The 11,389-nt window shown below is 36.2% G+C and overlaps 1 protein-coding gene across 2 annotated transcripts in view; it reads right to left on the bottom strand.

The window, feature by feature from the left end:
- Window positions 1-1,161: 1,161 nt before the first annotated feature.
- Window positions 1,162-11,389, bottom strand: part of mgmt (O-6-methylguanine-DNA methyltransferase) — a 282,187-nt gene continuing 271,959 nt past the window's right edge. For both annotated transcript variants that reach the window (XM_052027348.1, XM_052027349.1), the window contains exon 6: window positions 1,162-5,377. In XM_052027348.1, coding sequence (XP_051883308.1) covers window positions 5,207-5,377 — 171 coding nt within the window. In that variant the 3' untranslated portion in view covers window positions 1,162-5,206. The remainder of the gene's footprint in view (window positions 5,378-11,389) is intronic.

The following is an 11,389-nucleotide window of genomic DNA, read 5'->3' as shown; positions in this document are numbered from 1 at the left end:
CCATAATTCTGGATCAGCATGGATGTAAGATACAAGGCCTTTTCTGAAACTTAACAGTTCTATTTATTAAACAGCAATGAATACCAATTATTTGGAAACTAATGGGAAAATATTATTTTCAGTTTGGTTATATTGGGGAAGTAGTAGTATCAGTAGTTCCTTCTGCGACTGGATCTTATCTTATATCTTATTTTAAGGTTGTCTCCAAATGATGTTTTTTGTGATATTAGCAGAATATACTAGTGCAACTGCAACACAGGTACTGGAATAATCAAACATTCTATATGTCATTTCTGTAAAATATTGCTGTGAGAGACTGTGAAAAAAACAAATCCAAAATTATTTATGCGATTAAATAATTTCTGGAAAAAACAGCATTTAAAATCCTGTTAAAAGCTCACTTTTTAATCTAAATATGGGCAGTTTAAAGGTACACGGAAAGAAAGACATGGTTCTGGACAACATTTTGAATTTACGGAACTGAATAAACACCAGTGATATCAACTATGAAAGGACAGTGAGTGTGTTCAAAGGGAAAGAAAGCAGAACACTTTGTAAATACTTCAGCCTAAATGTCTTATACACAACCACATGTTATTGATCTTAATTATTGTTTGCATATGATTTTTTTCAGCATCTCTTTTAAATGATATTACAACAAATTTAAAACTTTGAACCACAATTAACAATAGTCCACCATCAATCATTTTAAATGTCAGCATACCATATGTATTTCAATTTTCACCTTACACCACAGTGGCCATTTCTTATTTTCTTATCCATTCTCCCACCCTAATATATAGATTCTTGTCTGGTGCAGACCTGAGGGTGATGGAGCCCAGACATGCTCCATCTGTCTGCAGCTGGTGCCACTTGGTCCAGAAGACTTTGGACTACTGCCGTCAGTCACTTAAAGACACATCAGTACCTGCAATTTCTCCACTACTTGGCCTTAACCTAAGTATTTTACTGCCACCTCTATAGTTTCATACAGAGCAGGAACTGTTCTGGACAAACATTTAGCAGACTCTGAAGGAAATGAAAATATGCAATAACATTAAATAACAATTTAGAAAGGTATGTATATTTTTTCTCAGTGTTGATGCAGTTTAAATAATCACAAAGACATCACATCTTCATTGTGTTCTTATTCTTTATTTTCAGTGTAATCAAATTATTCAAAGAGTGGAACATTTTACATCATTCAATTGTGCCGTCATTTGAACACATTGAATGTTTTTTATTTGCTTTGAAATAATCATGAATGTGGATGTGATAATCTGCCATCACAAAGCTACCTTTCCATCACTGCCTTCGTGGGTGAGAAAAATCTTTCTATAAACACCAAGCTATAAATGAATTCATAAATGTGTCTGTCCTACTTTACTTCTGAAGTAATGCTATATCTATCACTAGAAATGTATTATTTATCTTAGGATGTGACCAGATATCATTTATTCAATACAAATGCTATCAAAATTTATGGAGATATATTATGTTTGCTGTCTGAGAAAAGGAGTAAATAAGTCATAAAATGAATATTTTGGAATCAACCAAAATGCAACTAGTTTAACGTAAATAATATGAACTTGGCAACAGAGAAAGCTATTTTTGTGGAAGAACACATTTTCATAAACATTTCCTACTTGTCGTCTTCCAGCTTCCATACTTTGGGCTTTGACCAGATGCATCATTGATCTCAGGTGCTCAAAGCCAGTTCAGCACCCACCCCTATTGTTACTCTCTTTCTCAGGTAGCAGTGAACAGTGGGGAGAGAGACAGAGCGGTGGTGCAAGTTACAAATCTGAATCCAAGAGCCTGTTAATTTGTTCCCTATGCTCACTTCCACTTGATGTCAAGCTCAAGTAGGGTCAAAAAATTATCAGAAGTTCATAATGCACAGCATTAAGATGCCAACTGCTACGTCTGTTATTTTTCACTCTGACAAAGTGCACAGTCAAGCCTTAGTTGAGTCTGTGGAGCAGCTCTAAATGTAAAAAAAGAAACACTCTGAATTTCTTTAAACCTTGACATGTAGCCCGTCAACAAACTTAACCCTATCTCAAGATCCAGTTTTTCCGTGGTCAAGGGCATGTATTTTATTATAAAGATAACTATGCAAAATAAATATTATTTCTGAATCTTTCATTATCTTTTCTTCTGAAAATGGTCTAAAACAGCATGTGTTGGTATTAGATGATGCAGAAACAGCTGTCGTGCCTGACTGCACAGTGTCTCAATGTCAGCAGTTCAAAGCATTGGAAGACTGAAGGGGAGGAAATCTGATAGGTCACTGGAACCCAATTCCAAGGCTGAAGGACATTTCTTTCTTTCAACAATTGGGCTAACAACATAACCATTAGCTCCTCCACCTCTTTGCAGATTCACACAAGAGTTAAGTATTTCATCATGAAAGATCATCGTGCCAAATAATGCACTGCATTAAAACAAAATCACAAGATGAAATCAGCAATAATGGTTGAAGAGGGCATGCTTGAAGTACACCCAAGTGGCAGTATGCATTCACCTCTCTTCTTAAATAGAACCCCTAGAGGTTCTAGTGTCACAGCACCCTTCATTAGTGCTCACTCCAGTCTGTAGCCTGGGCATCATTAGTAATATCAGAAATCAGTGAGTAAAGAAGGGCCATTCTTCATCTGACTGTCTGACAGCAGCAAGTTGTACTGTGCTATGCGCAGCCACACACACAAAAGACACAAATGAATGAATACAATGAAATTTACACATGATGCAGTTTGACTGAATACATGCAGTACAAGTTAATGTTTAAGTTCCTGTTGAGCTACTCTGAGTTCTCTTTGTAGGTTAAAAACAAATAATTGAGAGTAAAGCTGTTGTTGTGAGTGTATGCTCTCTGTAATGCAATTCCACTGAACTCTACTGCCCTCTATTGGTTCAAACACCACTCGGAGAGCCTAACCTTTAATAACATTAGAGAGCCACAATTCGGATGAACAAGAACACACAGTCAATGGTGGAAAGCTAATCACATTTTCAAAGTCAGATCCATCTTTTATTTATAGAAACTGTTCGAATGAATTATCTTGCATTTATTATTGAAGGAAAAAAATGTCCCACTAAAAATTAAATGATCAATATCAAGGAAGTCACATCACAAATAAGAACATTGAAAATATCTACTTTCATAATGATTTGCATAGAGAGTAATGGGTAACTAGAAAAAGTTACCAAGCTGGAATATCATAAGCATGCCATCTAACCCTCAATTACATAAATGAAGTTAACATCCAAAAACACTGTGAAATATTTTCATGGTATAACTTCAGTATTTCAATAACCCATGTTACCCAGGTGTTTTAATCTTGGTGTTTGCTGGAAAGCAATTCAATATATTTTGTAATTATTTATTTTGCTGGTGATTCACTGCCTTTTGTTCAATCCTCTTAAAACCATCATCCTGAGAAAGTTAATCCACAGTATTATTCCAAGAGACTTGCCAGACTGAATAACTGATAAATGTACAACCTTACACTTAACATGAAAAAGTTATAAACCATGCTAAAAAGTATTTTCTAACCCCTATGTGAGCACACAGATATGGGTATTACAGTATAAGTATCTTGTTCTGATATGATTTAAAGGCTATCATATTTGATCTGTGTAACAGCCGGAAACCCTATTGTATCAATCGTGTGGCAGCCCCAATATAATATGTAATTTATCTGACACCCATCCCCCTCTCTTTTATTTTCGCTGCAACTTTAATGTTCTTAAGGAAGAGGTACCTGTTTGTGAAAAATTGTGGCAGTTTGTGACCTTTAATTGATTATTCTATGATTAATCACATTTAACACAACTTGTAGTCACACAACACCACACAGACTATTCTGCAAAATGTGTCCAGTAACATGCATTTTTTGAAAAATCTTCCCTTTTTATGAATTCAGAATAAACTAATTGTATTAAATCCTTGCATGTGCTCACATTGACTAACAATGAGAGCAAATGGGAGCATGAAAGGGCAGGAAAATGCATCTTCCCCCGGGCAGGATAACTGTCGCTGCTCAAACAATGTCTTCAGTGGGAAAAGAAAGTACCAGTGAGAGCTCCCTCTCCGCAACCTAATCATCTAGCCAATAAAATAATTTCCAAGGGGAAAGAACACATAAGACAACTGTAAACTAAAACATACAAATTATTTACCTGATTCTATGAAATGAAACCATGTGGGTGACAAAAACATTATCAATTGAGGTGGAGTATAGGTCTGTGATTAAGCCCTGACCCCAAATCAACAGCATTGACAATACTCCATTAATACAATTGAAGTAATTTGTCTTCTTCCTAATTAACATGTAAAATCTTTGTCCTTAAACTGCAAGAAACTTATTCCTATACCAAATTCACTATATGGATTGCTTGTGCCTCAAAAGAAATCCCCTGGTCAAAAGAAAGTTTTACATATTTAACTGCTTCTGCAATTATAAGAAAAAATAGAACCATGATTCTGCTAAAAAATGCATGATATATAAATTACATCTTTTTGTGATTTGGAAAATATATTTCAAATTTAAAAAAAAACAATGGTTGAACTGTGGCAAACATTCTTTTGAATGACAGCATGCAGAAAATGCTTCCTTTTCACAAAATGGTCACGAAAACATTGAAAAGTGTTTATGAGAAAGATTATTTTAGTAGCTCAAACATCAAAGAGGACAGGGCACTCATTGACACTCATCTGGCTGAGGTTCAGCTTTCCATGCTGGTCAAATACAATACAGTGCAGGAATAAAGAGGTGTGTGCTGAAGCCTCAGGATTTCATTTTGCTCCCAGTAACACGCAAGCATCAGATTGTCGTCTGTCCCCTCTGTGAGCCAGATGCTTCCTTAGAGGGGCAGTTGCACCTAACATTTGCCATGCTCCTCCCACTCCCTTATCCTTGCTTTAATGGGCATTAAAAATAGAACAAAAAAAGCTTGTAGATGGAAACAAAATACATACACAACATGCACAGTTCTCTGCATTCATTCTTCTGTAAAATGTAAAAACAAGAAAGGCCAGCGTCCCTCAGGATGTATCCAGCCTTTTTAATATAGTAGTGGTGCCACCACGCATCTGACTCTTAAGTTTCTTTTATCTTTTTAAATCACTATTTAGAAATTCCCTAAATAATAGTGGATGTGTTAAGAGCTTGCTTTATTCTGAATATTGTTGGCGTACGTTCTAGCTGTGTGGCAGCATTGGACAAAGTCCCTGAGATGTTTCTCGGCTCTCTTTCAGAAGCTTCTCATGTGTCAGTAGCCATTGTTTGAGGTGATTTCCTCTTCCTCCCATATAATTACCAATCTGTCCATTGCTGCAGATCACTCTGTGACAGGGCACAATAATTGGCACCTGAGATTAAGGCAAAAAATAATTATACAACTGTTAAATTTTATTTATTAAAAGCATTATCAGAACAATGATAAACATTACACAGAATTTTGCAGTCTAAATTCATTTCCATATTAGGGATAAAGGATTCAAAGGCGAGAGTTACAAAGCTGTAGTATAATCAGATGGAGCCATAAACTGAGAGCGAAACAGCAGTTTAGGGAAGACAGAAATTATAGTGACAAATTTATTCCCTTTTTCTGTGTGTTGGATTTATTATTACTTGAGCTGTATTTTTACTGGTTGCATCTGACAAAGCATAGTGATACCCTCAAGAATGATAATGATCATTACAGTAAGAATATTAATAAATCGGAATTTGCTGTTGATAGCCAGTATTTGCCATCACCTGTCGGATGTTGTAAACTAGATAGCTAGCAGTGTGACATTCTGTATTATAATCCTGAGAATTTTCCATCATTGGTCAACAACGACTCGAATTTGACTATGACTCTAACATAGTAATTCATCTGAAATTTTGAATTTACTGTAAATTACAGTAAACATTCACAATTCATGAAAATAATCCAATAGGGTGGCGCAGTACTGCAGCAGTTAGTTATGCTGCCACACAGCTCCAGGGACCCACATTTGACCCTGACCTTGCATGTTGCTTGTGCTGAGTATGCGCATTCTCTTTATGACCATGTGTCCTTCCTCGGGGTGCGATGGTTTCCTTCCCACATCCCAAAGACGTGCTGGTAGGTTAATTAGCTACTGTAAATTATCTTTCAGTGTATGTTAGTGACAAAAAGAATCAAAGGGGAGTTGATGGGCATGTGTGAGAGAGTGCAGGGGGATAAGGAAATAAGGATGGGGGGAATGGGATTACTCCCCTGGAAGTCAGCATGGACCCTAATGGGCCAAATGGCCTCCTTCTGTGTTATGAATATAAGATATATTTTTATTTGACGGAAGGTTTGCAAAACATATCAATGTTCCCTTAAATTGAATCTTGAAATAAGGTTTATCTGAACAAGATAAAGTAATTGTCACATCTTTTCAGATTCAGTGGTCAGTAGTACTTCTAGCTAAAATTACATGAATTCTGATGGTTGTGATAATTACAAATCCTACTACAAAATGGAACTTTAATTTCTGGCATTTACACTATGCACAATCTTGGATGCAACTTTACTTAACTGTGTTACATTTGTTCAGCATTTAAACATGAAGATTTGACTGAATACAGAAAATTATTTATTCCCTTGACAAAAAGGCATGGCAATGGAGTCCTAGTCGAAATGGAAATTCTTTTTATGCCTTATTTACTAATCTACAGAATATTGCTTATTGACTTCAATGTCTTGTGCTTGTGTGTAACATTTCACGAAATACTTGAAAAGCCTGTTTTGTTTTGGCATATGTAATACACTGCACAACATGGTCAAACAATGTACTTCTGTTTCAATGGTATCTGAAAATGCAGGTTACAACATTATTTTAAGGTATGGGAGGCTTTTACACATGTGATACATCTAAGTTATCCTCCTTAGAATCAAAATAACTAATAAATTAGTAATCAAACAGCTGCTGCAAATAAATGCTAAAACAGAAGGACAGGCAATTAATAAATATAAAACCACAAATATACAGTACATTTTTACTATTTCAGTATGTTTCGTTTTTTAACTTAACATACATTTTAAATATCAACACACTGCAAAGCTTCTTCTCTCTTTTCAGTCACCCTCCCCCAGCATCACCAGCTTCTTGATGTGGTTCCACTTTGCATGCTATATAGGGCTATAGGTACATCTCTTATGTTCTGGAAAATGAATTTCTAGACTGGAAGAGGTGAGAATGAATGAAACTGCTTTCTTTTAGTGATATTGGCACCTGCAATGTAGTTATAATATTACTTTCTGAAATTGGACCACACATGCAGATATTTCAGTTTTGCCAAAAGAACAATTATGGAGAATTTGGTATACCCCAAGACATTGAAAATTTGCACTGAAATACATTTCTAGAAAACCAATTTATTCAAACTGGGCTGGTTTTAAACAGCTGACTAACAGAACCACCTCCAGTTACTCTTCCCTATTCAGTTGTTTGTGGCATTGCTTACCTTGATAACACAGAAGTTAGAAGCTAAACTACAGCATAGAAAGGTTAAACAAAGTGACATGTTCATCTACATCCGTGTATCTGCATTATTTCCTCCCTTGTAAAGCTGACAAATGTAAAACAGTTGGACTGGGATGTGAACCAAACCTTGTGTTGGCGTAACTGTGGGATGGAAAATTCAGTCGATACATTTTCAACAAACTTTAGCACGATTTCAAAATCAGCTCAGAATCCTAGGATTCTGAGCCGATTTTGAAATCGTGCTAAAGTTTGAGATTAGTCATGTATTGCAAATCAATTTCTACCGCACAGCAATGATTACACTTCAAAAGTACTTAATTGGCTGTTATGTACTTGGTGATGTCTGAAGCTATGGATGGGGTGGTGCACATGCATTTCTCTTCTGATGGAGTATGGGCAGTGAGCAAAATTCACTACGTTAACTTTCTAGATAGTGTGAAGTCAACAATTAGCCACATCAGATCTGAGGGAAGATAGTTACCCTGAAATTTTGGTTGTTTTTTTCTTTCAAAAAAACTTGGCAGAATTTGCCTCAAGAGATAAAAATGTATCTGGTACAGTCCATGACAGCTGGATTAATTGCTTTGTGGAGAGAACAAGTTGGTGGGCTGAATGTCTGTTTCTCATTCTATGCTTTCATGAGGTTATAACACATGTTTAGAATACGAAACTAGGTATAAAGAGGGAGATTAGATTTACATGATGTGTGTATATATTTATAGTTAAAAATTACTTGCAGTAAAATTGGACATCATAGAAAGGCAGAGAAATATTCATATCTAGCAAATCTTATTATAATCACAACATTCCTTTCAAGCTATCAGCTCGTGGTCAAAAATAAACATTTGTCTTGAATAAAAAAAATCCAATTTCAAAACGATATGACTTACATTTCTATTGCAAGAATACAACAATGATAAAATTAGAAAATAAACCTTGGTGACTTTGATCGCTTTCATGTGCAAAAATGTAAATGTAATCCCACAATTTAAAAAAAGCAGGAACAAGACAAAACAGGGAAGCACAGACCAGTTGGCCTGACATCAGTTGTAAGGAAAATGCTAGAAGCTATTAGTTAGAAAGTGGCAATGGAACACTCAAAGTAATAATAGGATTGGGCAGAGTCAACATGGATTCAATGAAAAGAAAATCATGTTTGAAAAACATGTTCTTTTTTTTGAGGGTGGAACCAATAGTATGGGTAAGTGGTAAACCTGTGGATGTGGTGTACTTTGTCATTTGGAAGACTTTTGCTAAGCTGCCAAACAAGAGGTGAATGAACAAAATTGGGGCACATGGGCTTGGGGGAAAGGATTGAGGACTAAATTGGAAAGGAAACAGAGAATGTGTGGATCATTTTCAAGTGGGAGGCTCTGAATAGTGGGATGCCTCAGGTATTGGTGTTGAGGCCCCAGTCATTCACAATCTGTATGAAAGATTTGGAAGAGGAGTCCAAATGTAATCTATTCTAGTTTGCTGATGTTACAAAGGTTTTGAGGAGGATGTAGGATGGCATTAGGGGTATCAACCAACTTAGAGAATGGGTGAGGATGTGGCAGAGGGAATATAATGTGGAGAAATGTGGGGCCATAACCTTTAGTCAAGAAAATGGAAGCACAATGTTTTTTTAAGTGGTAAGGGTTTGACAGTTAATAGTGTTCAAAGGGACCTGGATACCTTTGTACACAAATCACTGAACATTAATATGCAGGTAAAACAAGCAATGAGAAAGACAAACAGTGTGCTGGTCTTTATTGCAAAGGGACTGGAATACAAGGGTAAAGACAAATTACTACAATTATGTAAGGCCATATTAAGACCCACCTGGCATATTGTGTACCTAAGGAAAGAGGAATGCAACAAAGGGTGAATGTATGGCCTTTCGGGAGAGACCGAGCAGCCTGGAACTCTTGTTTCAAGAGTTTAGAGGGATGAGTGGTGATCCCATTGAAATATATAACATTTTTATGGGGCTTGACTGGGTATATGCAGGGAGGGTATTTCCTCTGGCTGGGATGTCTAGAATTGGGGATTATAGTCTTGTAATAAGCAGTTGTCCATTCAACAATGAAATGAGAAGAACTTTCCTCATGCAGATGATGTTGAATCTTTGGAATTCTCTGCTCAAGGGGACTGTGGAAGCACAGTTGATGAGAATATTCAAAACTGTGAAATGATACATTTTTGGATATTAAGGGATCAAGAAATTGGGGTAGTGCAGGGAAGTGGAACCGAGATTAAAGATCAGGAACTTACTGAATAATGGAGCAGGTAAGAACAGGTAAATTTAAAAAAAAATTATTTTTTAAATTTTCATGAAGAAATGCTGTAAAATAAATGTACAACAAACCTATGTACATGTAACCTTGCTAATTTGGTATATCTCTTTACATAATACTTCCAAGCTATCTTTTTAATGTATAAACCAGAAAGTGACATATACTTTGTTATTATGGGAGTGGACATTGGAAATGCAAAAGATTTCTGATATTTGCACATTACAATGTCCAGAGACGGAAATATTTTGAGTTGTTCCTAGTTAGTGTAAAATACTTTAATTTGTTCTTGCAGCTTTCAGCAAGTCTGCTTATTTTAACCCATTCCACAGGTCAACCTGATAAAAAAAACACTAACACTAGTGATGTACTAAATGGTGATTTAACTAAAATGGAAAATATCACCCTCTAACTCTAGCTGTTATCAGAACATTGAATGAAACTATTAAAAATATTATAAGTCTGATCTGCACAGAAATAGCTTTCAGAATAGTGGATTTGAAAAGGTACTTTCATTACTTATTGATGATTATCATGATAAAAATTACAATCTGTTCAATTTGACTTAAGCAATGACAATATTTTTTTGCACCTCATCCTGAGATGTAGTATAAATGCAATGAAACTGATTTAATGACATTTCTATTTTCGCATTGACTGAACACCTTTTTATGCTGACTCTTTTTCTCTGTGTGCTCACTGGACAGAGATGTTAATGCCACTTTTAGCATGAAGCACTGATCTCAACAGCACATACCACTGGTGTGGATGTGGCTAGATAGACAATGTAGGTCTGATAAAAGGACATCGGAAAGATTAACACTCTCTCTCTCCTCACAGATTCTTCCCAAACTGCTGAGTGTCTACACCATATTAAGTTTTAAGTGTACATTAAGGCATCCCTGGTTTTTCCAGCAAGATGTACAGTATTCCCAAAAACAAAAGAATATTCCCTACTGCATCAGTATGAACTTTCTATTTCAGATGTGAACCGTTCCTCTGGCCTGTTCAACTGAGACTGCCATTTTAGTGATAACTGGTGTTAAATTATGAGCAGTTTAATGCCATGGACTCACATCATTAGGAATCAGGTTGGGAATGACTCAATGACAGTCGAATCAAGGGACAGAGGATCCTTGTAGCCTGAAGATAGATTTATACCCAGGTCCCAGAGGTGAAAGCATAATGTAGCAACTCTTTATCCCACATATTCTCTTCATTATAATTTTTAAGAGCATTCATTCTAGTTTGTTTTGTGCGTAATATGACCTTGAACTGACTCTTGCTCCATTGAAGGTTGAAATAATAAGAATGTTTGCCAATAGTTGAATTGCCTTGCATGTGAAATTTATGAACTGGTAAGAAGGACAAACTGATGCCTTTCTTTTCTATATCGTCCAAGATCATAACAAAGAATAAAGGATTGTTAGGCATATAAACTGAGATTGTGAGGAGAGGGAGAGCCATAGTCAACAAACAATCTGCTGGAGGAACACAGCGGGTTGAGCAGCATCTGTGAGAAGACAGAAACTGTCGACATTTCAGGTCGAAACGCATGCTTCAGGGCTGAGAGCGGAGAGGCGAGCTGGCCGGCATAGAGAGGAAA

This window comes from Pristis pectinata, chromosome 12, assembly GCF_009764475.1.
Source record: "Pristis pectinata isolate sPriPec2 chromosome 12, sPriPec2.1.pri, whole genome shotgun sequence".
Lineage (NCBI taxonomy): Eukaryota > Metazoa > Chordata > Chondrichthyes > Rhinopristiformes > Pristidae > Pristis > Pristis pectinata.
Note: the sequence above shows the minus strand (reverse complement) of the source record. Positions and strands in the feature narration are given on the sequence as shown.